Below are 17360 nucleotides of genomic sequence, written 5' to 3'. Positions count from 1 at the left end.
CTCAGAGGAAAGATGGAAAAAAATATCAGGCGATCCTTGGGAATCATTTTTGGTGACCCATTTTACACCACCCATTTTGATGGTGGTGGGATGGAGTGAAGGGTGGAGGGACAGGGGAGGATGTGAGAAACTATGGGGAAGGAGGTTGGTGGGGGGGAGGGGGAGGGGGGCGTTGTGGAACGTATGGAGCGGCCGGTGGCCAGGCCTCTAAAAATCTGATGGTGATTAGATTTTCCCGCATGCGGCTGCCCTGGATCACACGTTGGACAGCCTGCCATGCCAGCCGGAGCTCCATGCCCGGATTGTCCTGGACACCTTCCTCACCCTCCTCGTCAGAAGAGGTCTGACGTTCTTCCTCCTCCTCCAGCATGACTCTCTCTACTGCGTGATGTTATGAACAACGCATCAGGCCACCACAATGTTGGATACCCTCCTGGGGCTATATTGGAGAGCCCCACCAGAGGCATCAGAACCACATCTTTAGGACACTAATGCAATGCTCAATAACACTCCTGGTTTGCTGCATGGGTGTTGTTGCAGTGGTTCTCCACCTAGGTCTGGGGCACCCGGAAAGACATCATTATCCACGGCCGCAATAACCAACCCCTCACCTAAGAGAGCACCTCGAAGGTGCCGGGAACTGATGAGTGCATCAAGATGTACGAGTTATGGGCACTGCCCTGTATCAGGTGCGGATTAGTATTATGTGCAGCTGGTGATCACACACCATCTGCATGTTCAGGGAGTGAAACCCCTTGCTATTTATGAAGGGCACCCCATGATGGGCCGGTGCTCGTAGAAGGACATGTGACCTGTCTATCACCCTCTGGACCTAAGGCATGCCGGAGATGGCAGCGAATCCTCCTGGTGGGCTTGGTCTATACTGAAGGGGATATAGTCCACTGTTGGGGCAAATGGAACATCCGTAACAGCACAGAAGCACCTGCGAACAGATGTCTGAGAGATCACAGACAGGTCCCCGCTCAGCACCTGGCAGGACCCGAAGGCAAAGACGTACAGGGTGACCATCACCTTGAAGGCCACAGGGAGCAGGTGTTATCCTACATACCTCCGTGATGCCAGGTGCGCCACCATCTAGCACAGATGTCACATGGTCTTCCTGCTTAGCCTGAGTCTTTGACAGCAAATGTGGTTTGGCAGGTTCTCAAATGACAGGTGCTGACAGCAGAAACGTGGCCTGATGTGGTGTCTCCTTCACACTCTTCCCTCTCAGCTTTTGGATGACCACCTCTCCTGAAAGCCCGCCCCTGCTCTTTTGGGGCAGGCTCCTCTTGTGCAAGGTCCTCCATGAGTAGGCCCTGTACCTCCAACCTCTGAGCATCCATGACAGCAGTTGCAGCCAGGCAGACTGTGAGCTTCCCTGACTGAAGTTTGAAATCCATCTTCTGCAGAGGGAAAAAGAGAAGACATGTTAGCAAGATGAGCATTCCCTTGCTAGTCCAGATCTAACAGGCTGCATGGTGACCCTGAGTTGCACATCAGCTCTGCCCTTCACATGCACCCCAAACCTGCCCACACCCTCAGCCATTCCCCCCGGCATGTTGCCTTCCACACTGCACCCCTGTCTACATCAGTGAATAACCCCATCAGTGATGTGAGGAGTCTCTATCCTCACCACCCATCCTTGGCAACATGGGCACCAGTGGATGCCGCAACCCAAGCCGCGATGGCCTCTGTGGCCCTTTCCTGTTTCCCCAGTGGGGTCAACTATAGGTGTCCTCATTGGGTGAGCCGTATGTTATCCCACTAGTAGGGTGGTTCCTGGTTTTGCGGTGAAGAGGCTCATCGTGTGCCCCAGTCACCTTCATGCCAAGAGACTTGCCTGTGGGCAGGTCCTACAGATGGGGATGTGGCAAGGAAATATGCATCTTCTGGGAGTGTAGCTGCAGTGTGATGTGGGTCCGGGGTGTGACAACCTGTCCAGGGGCAGGATGGATGGGAGTAGGAGCGCGGTAGACAGGCAGGGCTTGTAGACAGCTGGTCCTGTGGAGTGGACTAGTTGATAGTGTTACTGGTGAAGTCCCTGCCCTGAGTGTGCCAGGGAGGATTCCAAAGGCCATGGTGTATGTCTCCTTTGTTTGGGGTTACAGCACATGGTGTGCCACTGATTGAGTTTGGCCACACCCATCCCGATGATGGGCCAGCTGGGGTCTGAGGGTTTCCAGAGGGTGTGATGATATGCATAAAGCAAGTTTGTACATAATGTTATCCATGACCTCCAACCACTAGGTGGCGGTATAAACCCACCATGTGACCCTGTGGCTGGGGAGTTGGGAGTAGGTCTTGCTGGGGGATGGACGTATTTTGCAGTAGCTCGACAATAGTTAATTAATATCAGTAGTTTATTATTTTATTTAATTTAGTTATCTTTAGCATGCAGTTGTTTAATAATAAATAATTTAAAATAGATGTTCTGTACTTCATAAATTACTTTGGCCAGTGCACAGAATATAACAGAGGGATGACCTGGATGGGCTCTCAAATGACCAGAGGCTCTGTGAACATTTGCAGAACACAGTGAGCAGTCAGCAGATGGAGCAATCTGGTGCGTGTACCAAATGGGCGTGTTTAAAACAAATACTGCAGCAATGGCAGCCTGAGCCAGGCCACCCCAATCCCAAGGGGGACACCCTGAATCCAGGGAGCTGTCACTATGTCACTCCCCGCTACTCCCCCGGCCCTAGCAGCCGCCCCCTAGAAAGTGCCACAACTTTAATGTTTTTTAAAACTTTGCTTACCTCCTCTCACCCGCTCAGCAGCCGTGCCTTGTATATACCTGTTGTGAGCCATGCCTACGTGATTGCTGCCTAACAGGGGCAGAGAATCATGGAGACCCATAGCAAACTAGATCCAATCAGCAAATGAAATGTAAATGAATTTAAATTACGGTTTGCAAGCTGCCGCCAGTAATGAGGTATCAGCAGGGAAGGCCCCTGGGCCGGATGGGAACCCGGTGGAATTTTATAAGGAATTTGCAACGGACGTGGCACCACATCTGTTGGGGGTGTTTAATGAATCACTGGAGAAGGGGGAGCTGCCGGAGATGATGACGCAGGCAGTAATCATACTAATCCCAAAAAAAGAAAAGGACCCAGTGGAATGTGGGGTGTATAGGCCCATATCACTATTGAACATGGATGTGAAATTACTGGCTAAGTTGTTGATGGGGAGGTTGGAGGAGTGTGTCCCCGGGTTGGTGGCAGAAGATCAAACAGGCTGCGTGAAGGGTAGGCAGCTCGCAAGTAATATAAGATGGCAGTTGAATGTTGTGATGAATCCGTTGGGGGCTCTGGTACCAGAGGTGGTGGTGTCCATGGACACGGAGAAGGCCATGATCGGGTGGAGTGGCGGTACTTGTTTGAGGATTTGGGAAGGTTTGGGCCGGGATTTGTGGCATTGGTACGGTTGCTGTATGTGGCATCAAGGGCGAGGGTGAGAACGAATGATATGAGCTCACAAAGCTTTGACTTACACAGGGGTACGAGACAGGGGTGCCCGTTATCACCGCTGCTGTTTGCGCTGGCCATAGAGCCATTGGCGATGGCTCTCAGGGGTTCTGCAGAGTGGCAAGGGATTATGAGGGGACAGAGGAGTCATCGGGTGTTGCTCTATGCCAATGACTTCTTGCTGTATGTTTCGGATCTGTTGGAGAATATGGGAAGGATTATGGGCCTGCTGGGGAGGTTTGGAGGGTTCTCAGGATACAAGCTGAATGTAGGGAAAAGCAAGGTGTTCCCGGTGTATTAGCTGGCACAGCGGGCTAATTTAGTGGGGGGACACCATTTACGGTAGCGAGGGATAGGTTTAGGTACTTGGGGATTCAGGTAGCGAGGGAATGTACGGGACTCCATAAGTGGAACTTAACCAAGCTGGTGGAGGAGGCGAGGGAGGATCTGAAGAGGTGGGATACACTGCACTTAATGCTGGCGGGGAGGGCCCAAGTGGTGAAAATGAATATTCTGCCGAGGTTTTTGTTTATCTTTCAAGTTCTCCCGATCTTTGTGCCAAAGGCCTTTTTTTCAGAAAGTGGACACGATCATTTCTGACTCTGTATGGGCGGGAATGGTGCCAAGGGTGGGGAGGGCCCTGCTACAGAGGTAGCAGGGGGGGTTGGCATTGCCAAACATGCTTCATTATTATTGGGCAATGAACGTAGACAAGGTGGGGTGGTGGTGGGAAGGAGAAGGGGTAGAGTGGATTAGGATGGAGGAGGAATCTTCTAAAGTAATGGCAGCATTGCCAATGGCTCCGAGTAGGTATTCAAGGAGCTCAGTGGTGCAGTCCACAGTGAAGATATGGAATCAGCTGAGGAGGCATTTTAGGGTGGAAGGGATGGCGGTGCTAACGCCGCTGTGCGAGAATCATGGGTTTGAACCGTGAGGATGCATAGTGTATACAGGAGGTGGAGGGAAGTGGGGCTGGTCAAGGTGAGGGATCTGTATTTGGAGGGAGGGTTCGCCAGACTGGAGGAGCTAAGGTAGAGGGTAGAGCTGCCGAGGAGGATTGAGGTCAGGTATCTGCAGGTTAGGGACTTTGCGCGTAAGGTCTGGACGGGGTTGCCTACATTGCCGAGATGCACCCTGCTGGAGCCACTGCTGCTTCCGGATATGGAAGGGGAGGGAAGAATTGGGGATATATACAAGTGGCTGGGGAGCAGGGAGGCGAGCGGGTGGTGAAGATCAAGGAAAAATGGGAAGCGGAGTTGGGAGGGGAGATCAATTGGGGAGTATGGAGTGAGGCACTGCGTAGGGTAATTGAGACTACCTCTTGTGCAAGGATGAGCCTGATACAGCTTAAGCTGGTGCACAGGGTTCATATGACTCGGGCAAGAATTAGAGGGTTCTTTCAGGGGGTAGCAGATGAGTGTGAAAGGTGTGGCCGGTGGCCAGCGAATCACACGCACATGTTTTGGGGTTGTGAAAAATTGGGAAGATTCTGGGCGGGTGTGTTCGCAGTCTTGCCCAGGATGGTGGAGGAGGGAGTGGATCTTTTGTGGTGATATTTGGGGTTTCAGAGAAGCCAGAGCTCATGGAGAGGAGGAAGGCCGATGTCTTGTCCTTGCCTCCGCCTCTGATTGCACGGCGGCGAATTTTGCTGGAGAGGCCGTCGGCATCGCCACCTGGGATAGGTGACCTGTACGACTTCCTGCGATTAGAGAAGATAAAGTATGAGTTAAGGGACGCTTCGGGGGGGGGGGGGGGGGGGGGGGGGGGTTGAGGAAAGGTGGGCGATGTTTGTGACCGTGTTGAGGGGCTGTTCGTCGCGGGGGAGGGTGGGTGAAAAAGAGGAAAGATCTGTACAGACTGTATCATTGATTGTTGGGAAGTATGTTTCCCGGGGTGTTTACTCGCTGGAACCTGTTTTGATACATGTTTGTAATAAAATACATTTTTAAAAAACAATGAGGTACCAGAACATGGCGTTCGGTTCGGTGCCGGGAATTAAGTTTGATTTCAGCCGGACATGGGAATCCCCGCCCGATCGCTGTTGCGTTTCCAGCATCGAGAGGCAGAAAATGTTGTCTATGCTAATGGACCAGTGCTCTGCTGCTGTGAATTCCAAGCAATTCCGCCCAGCAACTGGAGAATCCTGCTCGAGGTCAGTGGACTTCTCCATTGTCTGCGACTCGCCCATGGTGAGTAGGCGGGGTGGAATAATCCAGCCATGAGACATTTTTGGTCAAATCATTTCCTATCTTTTATTGACCTGGAATCAGAAACAAAAACGAAACATGAAAGATTTTATATTTGGAAGGATTTGAGTTACAAAGAGGTGTGAGTACAATGGAACTGAAATGGAAAAAAAGGTATTTTAGAGTTACTATGGAGATCTTAAGAGTTGGTTGTGTGAGGATGATCTCCTAGATACAGATCTGAGCTTAGAGAAGGTGCAGTTTAAATGAGCCATGAGTCAAACCAGAAAAGTCTTGGCGCTGCAAATAACAATCTTGTTTCCAAAGGTTTTTTGTATGACAACAGCATAGTAGAAGAGATTTTGAAAGTTTGTGTGGTATACCTTATTAAAATGTGAGCAGTTTGCCTTTGGTAATATTACTGGGTTTTTATAGTTAAACATCTATAAGAGAGTGTTGCCTGGAAGGTGTTCATTTGTGTGTCTGGCCAAGCACCGAGTTTTTTGTAAGACCGATTTTAACAGTGCAAATGTAATCTTATGTGCTTAAGTTTTCTTCTTGTGTGTAAATCTTTTTACTTTTAATTTTTAAAATCACAAAAGTGCTACCCGGCTCCTTTCTACTAAGATCAGTAAATTTCTTCTTGTTTTCAGAATACAAAAAAAGGGATATGGCCCATAAACAAAATTTTCCTTTGGGATTTGGTTTGCAGCTAGCATCTGCTATGATCATAACAATAATTTATATTCTACCACAAATAGCCTGTTAATTAATGCTTAACTCATGTTAATTCTGAATGTCGAGTATAGAATAGATAGTATTTAGTGTTTGTTTTGTTGATTCTTGTGTAGTAAAATCCTTCTGTTGTAAACCAAACACACTTGTTGATCACTCTTTTGCAAATACTGGGAATTTCAAATTTTGTCTCCTTTAAAGAAAAAGTTATTGATCTCTACTGTGACCATGACATTATGTATAGAATCAAAAATATTCATCTGTATACTGGGTCAGTTAGAAATAACAGCAAAAAGTTAAGAAAAAGCTCAAAATATGCTAACAAAACAAAATGCATCCTTTTCCTCTTAAATTTAGTTATGTCAGACAACTTAATTTTTAAATTATAGACAATTTTTCATGTGATTTATTTATAAGTGCTGGCTAGAATTGTTATCTTTCTTTTACTCCGAGGTGACTGCAGTTTGATTTCAAGGAGAATTTGTGCAAACAAGCTACAAGATTAGTCTCTAATGGGCAAATATTTGCCTGCAGCTTCATGTATCATAATGTATTATCAATTTTCCATATCCCTTGAGGTTGTATATTAAAATTGCCCTCATTGTATTTATTATCTTTATGCTATGCATCATTCAAAAGCCACAGTCATATGTATGACCCTGCATGGATAAAGAAACACAACATACATTTGTACTTGTCTCCATCAGCACCCTAGAGGGAGAGTTGCAGTAAAGCAAAAGGTCAATGTTTCCTGTCTCCTGACAGGACAAAGGGCATAACAAGTGAGCTAACGAAAGTCATTAGATAAGCTGGTGCAATTGGAACAGCAAGAATACACAACCAACCTCACTCTTTACCTTCAGGTTTTAAACATGAAGTGGTTACCAAGATGTCTTCTAATGATTATTTAATTGGAACTTTCATTCTATGGAGGGAAAACAAATTTGTATTCACACATTGCCCTGCACAGCATCAGGATTTCCAAAAGTGCTTTGCAGCCAATGGATTACTTTGAAATATAGTCATTGCTGTTTTACAGGCAAATATGATAGCCAGGTTTACACACTGCATGTCTCACCAACTACAACTGTGAGATTAAGACCTACTTGTGTGTTTTGGTAGTGTTGGGTCTGGGATGAAAACCTGTCAAGTCACTAAGATAGATCTCTGTCCCTAGAATCTTTTATGTTCACCTGGATAGACAGATGGGTCTTTGGTTTAATATCCCACCTGAAAGACATCAGCTTCAACAATGTAGCGCTCCCTCAATGCCTCCCTCTCGGAGAGGGACTTGAATCTACAATGTTGTGGCTCAGAGCGACAAGTGCTACCACTGAAGTAAACTAACACCTTTGTATTCTTGTAAAATAACCACACCTCACAGATCTGGTGATAGATTAGCTTAATTATCAGACATAAATGTTACCAGAAGGCTTCTCTTAAAGTTCAATATTCAAGCCGACGCATTGCTATTGTAAGCAGCCTTTTCTCTTCCACGCATTTCCACAATCTCACAAACACTTTCACATACAATAATATAGCCCCTGGTGGTCTCTTATACAAGTACTAACCAAGCCAGGATCTGCTTCCAAGATTGGCTGAGGTCAGGCATGCTCATAGTAGTGTGACCAACATAAATTATATCCATTTGTGGTTTTAATTCAAAATTCCTTTGAACAGCACCAAATATTGATTCCAATCCTGGGGTTTGTAAGGATTAAGTTGCAATAGCCAGGAATCAAATTCACCTCTAAAGCTTGGTATGCATTTGTGCTAACTACTGTACCACCATCGCTTTAAACAGGGTGCCTGAGTGGCACTACAGGGGCGAAATTCTCCAACCCCACGCAGGGTCGGAGAATCGCCTGGAGGCGCCTAAAATCCCACCCCCGCCGTGGCAGAGATTCTTCGCCACCCGGGAAGTGGCGGGGGCAGGAATCTCGCCCCGCCGATCGGAGAGGCCCCTGCGGCGATTCTCCGGCCGGGATGGGCCGAAGTCCCGCCGCTGGGAGGCCTCTCCCGCCGCCGAGGTTTAAACCACCTCTGGAACAGCGGGCTCAGCGGCACGAGCAGGCCCCCGGGGTCCTGGGGGGGCGGGGGCGATCGAACCCTGGGGGGTGCCCCCACGGTGGCCTGGCCCGCGATCGGGGCCCCCCGATCAGGGGCCAGGCCAGTGCCCTGGCTGCACTATGTTCCTCCGCGACCACCACGGCCTCCACCATGGCGGAAGCGGAAGAGAACCCCGCATTGCGCATGCGCCGGCAGTGACGTCAGCGGCCAGCTGCCGCTGACGTCACTGCCGGCGCATGCACGGACCGGTGAAAGCCTTTCGGCCAGCCCCGCTGCCGGGGGTGCCGGTTTTTTGCGCCAGTCTTCTGGTGCTAACCGCTCCGGCGCGGGGCTGGCCCCCAAAGGTGGGGAGAATTCCCCACCTTTGGGGAGGCGCGACCCCGGAGTGGTTGGCGCCACTCCCCTACTCCAGGACCCTCTGTCACGCCGGGTAGGGGAGAATGCTGCCCATATGTGCTAGGGGCACTGCCAGGGTTCCAGGCTGGCAATGCCAGGTTGCCCAAGTGGCACTTCCAGGGGATGCCAGGTTGGCAGTGCCAATATACTCAGTTACCAGGAGAAGTGTCAGGGTACTACCCTGGCTTATCCCAGACCAGCCAAGGACCTCCAATGGCCTGAGAGCCCTTCCAGGTGCCATTATGCCTGGTTCACATTTGTGTGGATCAGTATTAAAAGGCACCTTGGTGAGGTCTCACTGGCGTGCCTGTTGAGTCCCGGGCGTCAGGTGAATCCGGTGTCAAGGTATTTAAATGAACCATTAAGGTAATTTAAATATGTAGATCTGGATCTCACAAAGTGAGCGTGAGATCGGGATTGCGCCGGCGGAGCGGGTCCAGTGATTCATGGTCGGTCCGGCGGCGGGAGCCCAATTGAAATGAAATGAATGAACCCCGCGATTCACTAGCTCTAATGGCGACGTTAACTGGAAAACCGCTGTTTACCAGTTTAATGGCCCTCTTTCCTCCCCCCCCCCCCCCAACCCACGTAAGGGGAAGCTGCCTACCCCAGTGGGGGAAAGGTTTTCCAGTTGAACTAACCATTAGCGAATGAGAAGAGATGAAAATGGGCATCTTACCTGGAAATTTTGCTTCCTTCAGTTCTGAAAAGTGTCAGCATAGAATCTAATTTTTTTCTAAAGGCATGTGCATAATTATTGATGGGGACCCATAAAGAACAATGGGCTGGATTCTCCCGCCCGCCGCAAGAACACCACAGGTTAGCCGCGTGAAATGGAAAAATACAATGACCTCGGGCGGGATTCTCCGGTCGCCGGGCAAACACCCAACAAAGTGAGATTCCTTCTCCTAATAATATTATCAAACATGTCAACGTAATTACAAAAAACAGCAGTTTTCACATTCATGTCAATTTCTTCACTAAAACGTGGAACAGAAATGTCAGTCGATATCGCCTAAATCGACTTTATACAAAACAAACCAGAAAAGATTTAGCCCAATCAGACAGAAGCTATTCAATTTTCTCTTCAGTTAATTCATCAAAAGTACTGTGGGAAAAAGTAATAAATTATGTTGAATAGGGAGATGGTTCATGTGGAGCATAAATATCTGCAGAATCCATTCATTAAAGTGTGGCCTGAAAGGAACCAATTAATGCTCTCCAGCTCAACCCTCCAACTCATATTGCAGTTGAGTCCCAATCAACATATTGGAACTTCATCTGCATATTTAAACAAGACCCTGCTTCATTCCCACAGTTTTCATGCTTTTTTGCTCAAAAGAATATGTCAACATTGGAACCAAAGTGGAAGGCAGCAGGATCAGAATTTTGAAGTAACAGGCCTCATTTTAGCTGTCCACCTCACCACTTCCTTCAGTTTTGACGAGGCAGAGGGAGCTAAAATCAGGATAAGGTTGTTTAAAATTACGTTTTCTTTACTAATTCATGGGAAGTTGGCTTCTTTGGCTGAGCCAGAATTTATTGCCCATCCCTTATTGCCCTTGAGTTCCAATGTGGTGAAGGTGGTGATGAACTGCCTTCTTGAGCCGCTGCAGTCCATGTGGTGTAGGCACACCCACAGTGCTGTTAGGGAGCGTTTTCCAGGATTTTGACCCAGCGACAGTGAAGGGACGGCGATATATTTCCAAGTCTGGATTGTGAGTGTTTCAGTGGGGAACTTGCAGGTGTTGGGGTTGCAATGTGTCTTCTGTCCTTGTCCTTCTAGATGATAGTGGTGGTTGGCTTGGAAGGTGCTGTTTCAGGAACCTTGGTCAGTTCCTGCAGTGCATCTTGCTGATGGTACACACTGAACAGGATTTTCCGGTCTGCCAGCCGTGTGTTACTCAGCCGTACGCCATTTGCTGGTGGCAGGATTCTATCTTCCTGCCGATTGTCAATAGGATTTCCTACTATAACCAACCATGGTGCCATGAAACCCATTGTTGGGGCTGCACTGCCGACGGGAAAATTGAACTGCAACAACCAGAGACTGTTACTACCAGTCACTGTTATTACTGTGTGTTGGTGGTGGAGGGAGTGAATGTTTTTGGATGTGATGCCAATCACGTGGGCTGCTTTGTCCTGGATAGTATTGAGCTTCTTGGAACTGCACTCATCCAGGCAAGTGGAGAGTTTTCCATTACACTCCTGACTTGTGTCTTGTAGATTGTGGACAATCTTTTGAAGTTACTTGCCACAGGATTCCAAGCCTCTGACCTGCTCTTGTAGCCACGGAATTTATATGGCTAGTCCTCTTCAGTTTCTGGTCAATGGTAACCCCCAGAATGTTGATGGTGGGGGATTTAGCAATGGTAATGCCATTGAATGTTAAGAGACAATGGTTAAATTCTTTATTATTGGTGATGGTCATTGCCTGGCACTTGTCAGCCCAAGCGTAAATCTAAAAGAGTAGATTCTGGATTAGTTATTTGGATTATATAACACAGGGACGGCTGAGAAGTATACAAGCTATGGAGGCATGGAGTTAGGTTACATTCCAGAAAGCATTTATTTTTTCCAAGAGTCAGCAAACTCAGGAATGGATTTGCAGAAATGCACTGAGTATTGATTTGCTCTTGGCCTTCCAAAGGTAGCTAGTTGAATTAAAGTCATAGAAGACATGTGGACCCAGCAAACACTAATGTTCACAATTATTACTATCCTCTGGAGTTTTTTCTATTGCTCTGGGATGCCGGAAAGGATATTCCCAGAGCTTTTGTCCTGAATTGATCGAAGATACTTTTTCTCTTTTCTTTTGTTGCCTCTCCCAGGAGATTGTGTGACTGGGGAGCGGATTGATGGTGCACATAGGCTGAACCTTGCCTGCACAGGTCAGACTGGATGGATCAGTGAGCTTTTTTGTATGTTCAGAATTACTAGGCTGCATCAACTTATGTTGAAATGGAGCTGCCTGTATTTCTTTCAATACACATGTTGGAAGCCGTCAGCTCTGCAGGGTTTTGTCTGTCAAATAGCTTGTGGCCGCTTTTATAGATTTTGAGCGTAGCAATCACGCTCAACATCCATTGTGTTAGAAGAACTGAGCCAATTAGTTAGAAGCAAGTACTATTGTTTTCGTTCACAGAGGCAGAAAAGGCTGAAAACTGCTGGCCACGATGGCATGAATTTTTTTGTACCCGCTCAAGGTTATTTATAAAGATTAATTTGCTATTTAATGTAGAGTTAATGTACAACAAAATAACTACTGAAGAAAGTAATGGTTTCTATAGAAACATGCTTATCAGGTGACCTAAGCAGCCGTCACAGTGGAGGAATAATAAATATATCATGCATTAACTGATAAGAACCAGCTGGACTGGGCAGGCTGGGCTGGGCTGGGTTGAGCTGTTCTACCTCATAAGTTCCATGCAGATATCATGTGAAGTCCAACCTTCTGCGGAACAGGAATTAGACCGTACTCATTTTTTTTGTCCTGCTATTGTCAATTTAAGAAAATGGTCAAAAGTGTTTCTTTGGAAGATCCTGTTCTGTGTCTTGATGGAACTAGTTTTGTCATGAAATCTTCCCAATTCAGTCCAACAGAGAGTATAAAATCTCTGTTTGCGAGGTAAGTTTTGCACATTTTTTGAAAAGTTTATATCAAAATAAGTTCAAAGCCATCACATTTTGATTACTCTAGCATCCAACCTTAAACACAAGATTATATTTCAAATCCATGTCAAATTTAATGCATAACTCAACCAATCACTAGTGCTTATCCCTTCTGAAAAGTCTGAATTCAAAGAGAAAATTCTTTAGTACAAAAAGAATAGTCTGGATCATTACAAGTGTTCGTACTGAACCTAGGCAGTAGACATTCTTTAAGGCCCTGTACTTGCAGCAAGAAATCTATTTTGCATTATGACAAAACTTTTAAGAAGTGCATTTATGGCTGGATATGACTTGTTATTAGTGGATGAACTAATTTGTATGACAATTCTCTTCCTACTGTTTTAACCAGCTTATGTTAAACAAATACTTAACGCTCCCATACTTCTGTTAATATTGCAGACAAGACTTGACTGACAAAATATTAAGCATTTATCTGCTAATATTACTAACAATGAGTTCTATCTTTAGTGACAGCAAAGTGCTAATAGTGCATCATCCTTATACAATAATTCTGTTTGAATAGGTTCAGAAACAAGTTATATTTCTCATGCCCAATGCATTTGTAATAAAATAGATCCAGCCAATCTTCAAAGCTTTTATGTAACAGCAATCCATGTTAAGAATAACTGCATTTTGTAAAAAGCACTGTTGAAATCTTCCACCATTTGTTAATAGACAACCAGCTCGAAGGTTCATGCAACGTGCAAACTCAAGGGGAAGCAATCCGTGTCCCAATATTCACTATGTGAACATGAGTATACAAGATCACCTTGCAATTTCGGCACAGACAATAGTTATTGTTTACTTGTGTGTGCCAAGTCAGCTGATCATAACCAGCATGGTGTTGATGGCTGAAAATTAGCCTTAGTGTCCCAGGACTAAGCAGGGGAAATTCCATCCTCGATTGTTATCCTGTCTCTTGTAGGAGAGTGCGCACATGTGTCATTGTGGGTCAAGTTAAGCATGGCTGCACCCACTGTTTAGATTCTTGTGAAGAGTGGAGAATTATAGTAGGGTGAATACAATACCTGTGAATCCATATACTAGCACAATTCACTGTCTTTAGTCGAGGAAGCAAAAAGGGAGGAAAATGGGTTGAAAGCTACTTGCCAGAATAACAGTGAACATTATCTAGGGCATATTATAGAAGCAATCCTATTCTTTAAACATCTTTCCCAGTTACTGTATGCTACTGTCAGTTCAGTTTTTATTTACACAGAAAATTTTCAAGGTCAGTTTATTTATTTCTTCTCTGCTTTAGTAACAACTGGTATTTTCAATGGTTTGATTCCATTTTAAAAGAAATGCGATAGTGACAGTCTGCAAAATGCATCTAAATTATGCTCTGCGCATTTTTTTTCTGTCAGATGAATAAGTCTTTAAAATATAAATGGCCACGTGACATAAAATAATACAGTAGTTCCATACAATCTTGGTATAACTTTGTGGAACCATCACAACAATATTTTAATATGGAAGTGAATTTTCTATATTAATTAAATTGTGAGTTTTGTAAACGTTACGCACAGCTATTATGTAATAGTTTGATTGACCTTATAAACTTACACAAGTTTATGTTCAATTTATTATTTGATCCTGGGCTGCAGGTGGAAATATATCCTGCAATGGGCAGCACTTTGGCACAATGGTTAGCACTGCTGCCTCACAGTGTCAGGGACATTGGGTGACTGTCTCTGTGGAGGTTGCCCATTCTCCCTATGTCTACATTGGTTTCCTCCGGGTGCTCCAGTTTCCTCCCACAGTCCAAAAATGTGCAGGTTAGGTGGATTAGCCATGTTAATTTTTGTTTTAACTCATTTATGCAATGTGGGCGTCACTAATTAGGCCAGCATTTATTGCCATCCCTAGTTACCCTTCAGAAGTTGGTGGTGAGTTGCCTTCTTGAACTGCTGCAGTCCCTGAAGTGTAGGTACACCCACAGTGCTGTTAGGGAGGAAGTTCCAGGATTTTGACCCAGCGACAGTGAAGGAACGGCGATGTATTTCCAAGTCGGGGAGGTGAGTGACTTGGAGGAGGTCCTCCAGGTGGTGAGATTCCCCAGCCATCTTCTGCTCTTGTCCTTCAAGATGGTAGTGGTCGTGGGTTTGTAAGGTGCTACTTAAGGAACCTTGGCGAGTTCCTGCAGTACATCTTATAGATGATTCACATGGCTGCCACTGTTCATCGGTGGTGGGGGGTTTGAATGTTTCTGGAAGGGGGAACAATCAAGTGGGCTGCTTTGCCCTGGATGGTGCCAAGCTTCTAGAGTGTTGTTGGAGCTACACTCATCCAGGCAAGTGGAGAGAATTCCATCACACTCCTGACTTGTGCCATGTCGATGGTGGACAGGCTTTGGGGGGGTCAGAAGGTGAGTTAAATTGCCCCTTAATGTCCAGGGTTAGGTGAGGTTACAGGGCTGCAGGGATAGGGTGGGAGCCTGGTTCTGCTCTGTAGGGATGCTATGATTCTATTCTGTGTCCAGTTGTTTGAAGGATGGAAAAAATAAAGCAAATCTAGATGGCATAGAAGTGTGGTTTGTGGGTGCACAGAAATATAATTTGTCACCCTGAGACGCAGAGCAGATAGATCAAGAAAGGCAAATGGGGCAAACACTATGCCATCTAGTTGAGTTTTCTTTTTTCGTATTGAAAATTACTGAACACTGCAGCATGCTTTGCACCTGGGGGACAAAAGGCTGATTTTATGATAAATATTCATTTAGGCCAACAAAACTACTCGACAGTCTGTTCACATTACAGACTATTGATACTGAATCTGTAGCCAGTGGGGTGATGTTTCCTAGTGGTTTGAGACTGGTATTTCATGAGCTGTTCGCATATTTTCCTCCAGAATGCAATCTTTAATTGATTCTCCCAGTCACATTCTGCACTTAATTACGTGATAGAAGAAGGACACTGAATAACTGTCCTGAATCTACAAAACATAAAAAGACTCAGTTCATCAAGTGCCCACATATGTTTAATATTAGAAACTGCAATCCCCCTGCTGCCTGGTCAGTCAGGGTTGTACTAACCAATATCAATATCATTTATAATCATTAAACGGATAATTTGACAACAGAAAAAGATGTTCCAAAAGAAGTAGCAATTATTGAAACAGCAGACAAAAATCATCCTGTCTCTAGGACAATGTTTTTATTGACGAAGGCTGAAGCAACCATCTTACTTGTCTAAAAATCATTAGTTCAGACACTGTCTGCCTCTAGGGTTACAATCCCCTGTGAATATCCTGCTTTCGTTGACATTTCTCTCCATTTGCCATCATTCTGTCACATTGCTCCAGCAACTTCATTATAAATTGACCTTTACTGCAAGTGTTATTGATTAGCAAATTACTATTAATTTATGCCATTAATGTTAATATGTTATATCTAAGCATTTAAATGCTCTTTTATCTGGAAATAGTGCAGAGCAACATAATTTGTATAGCATATAAAACTATTCACTTAGTGGTGGTGATCACCATGTGACAAATTAAATTGGCCTGGACTTTACAGTAAGTGATGAAGGAACGATACTTACCGTTTAGTACACTGACATATGCCAACAGAGTTTTCATGAGATTTTGTACATAAACTTGCTGTTTTTAGGTGTTTATTTCAGAGCTGTAGTGTCCAAAAATAGGAAAAGATACAGAGAGTTGTTTCAACCAATCAGATTGAAGAACCGTCGCTGAGAAACGTTGCTGAGAAACACAGTGCTGAATTCTTAATTACCTTCATGACACACCAGGCGTTGGCAAACTGAAAGCCACAGAGAAAGCAGACATTAGGAGTCCCCTGCACCCCATGCAGGTTGATCTCATGGTTTGACAGAGCAGACTCGATGGGCCAAGTGGCCTAATTCTGCTCCTATGTCTTATGGTCTTATGGACATCAGCAGTCAGTTGCCCACAGAGAAGTCAAGCCTAATCAACAGGCTGGCTTCCAGTTAGGTGGGGAGCCATCTGATGAAGGCTACACGACTAGGTAAACCTATGCCAGAGAGGAGGCAAGTGGTTGGTCTGACAATCCTATGCAGGTCAGAGGCCTCAGTGGGGGAAGGACTGTGGGGAGGCCTTGGAGTGAATTTGAGGCCTGAAGAGACCTCCGGGACCTGAGCAGTGAGGCAATTCAGAAGCCTGCTTGAGTGAATTGGTGGTATGGTAGGAGGAAAAGGTACCCGATTGCAGGGGTTCCTCAAGTATGCAAGCTGGATCAAGCAGGTAGGCTAAACCCGCTCATACTCTGGATCCCTCATGTAGTAGCTGCTGTGTTTCCCAGCTCTGGAAAACCGAGCACAGTTAAGATTGAAAAGATGAATTGCACTGAGGCTCACAGTCTCATTATCATTTTTAAATGCCAATCTGTCTCCTTGAAGCAAGAAGGTTGCCTACCTACCTTCCAGCCTCACTTAGAGTCAGAAGTAGGTGAGTTACTATAAGGCATGGGTCAGAAATCTGATTTTTAAGACTTTAAACCCTCACCCTTGCTCAACTATGTCTTTATCTTTAGATAAATATCTGCCTGTAGAAATTACAAATAATATACAGAGAGCAAAATAAAGTTTGGAATTACAAATTACCAGCAGAAATTACAAATAATATGCAGAGAGCAAAATAAAGTTTGGAAAAGAAAGATGGGTAAGAGAGAATAAAGGGATAGGCATGAAAAGTAAAAATATCTCCAACACTAATCAAATTCTGCAGGATTTGTTCTCCATTCTTGAAGTAATACATTTTCAGGGCCAGAGAGGTTGTTTTAAGTAATTATAACTTACCACGCTGATTAAAAAAAAGTGCACCAGCCCAAACTGTACCTAGTATGTTCAGCATG

General features: G+C 45.5%; 1 protein-coding gene across 3 annotated transcripts in view; it reads left to right on the top strand.

Annotated features, from left to right (window-relative positions):
• Positions 1–17360, top strand: part of LOC119970409 (GRAM domain-containing protein 2B) — a 165374-nt gene that overhangs the window by 24912 nt on the left and 123102 nt on the right. For 2 of the 3 annotated variants that reach the window (XM_038804985.1, XM_038804981.1), the window contains exon 1: positions 12355–12482. The exons of the other annotated variant lie outside the window; for it this stretch is intronic. In XM_038804985.1, the coding sequence (XP_038660913.1) occupies positions 12370–12482 (113 nt within the window). In that variant the 5' untranslated portion in view covers positions 12355–12369. Of the gene's footprint in view, positions 1–12354; positions 12483–17360 lie in introns of those variants that run through there. 3 annotated transcript variants of the gene reach the window in all.

Source organism: Scyliorhinus canicula, chromosome 8 (genome assembly GCF_902713615.1).
Source record: "Scyliorhinus canicula chromosome 8, sScyCan1.1, whole genome shotgun sequence".
Lineage (NCBI taxonomy): Eukaryota > Metazoa > Chordata > Chondrichthyes > Carcharhiniformes > Scyliorhinidae > Scyliorhinus > Scyliorhinus canicula.
Note: the sequence above shows the minus strand (reverse complement) of the source record. Positions and strands in the feature narration are given on the sequence as shown.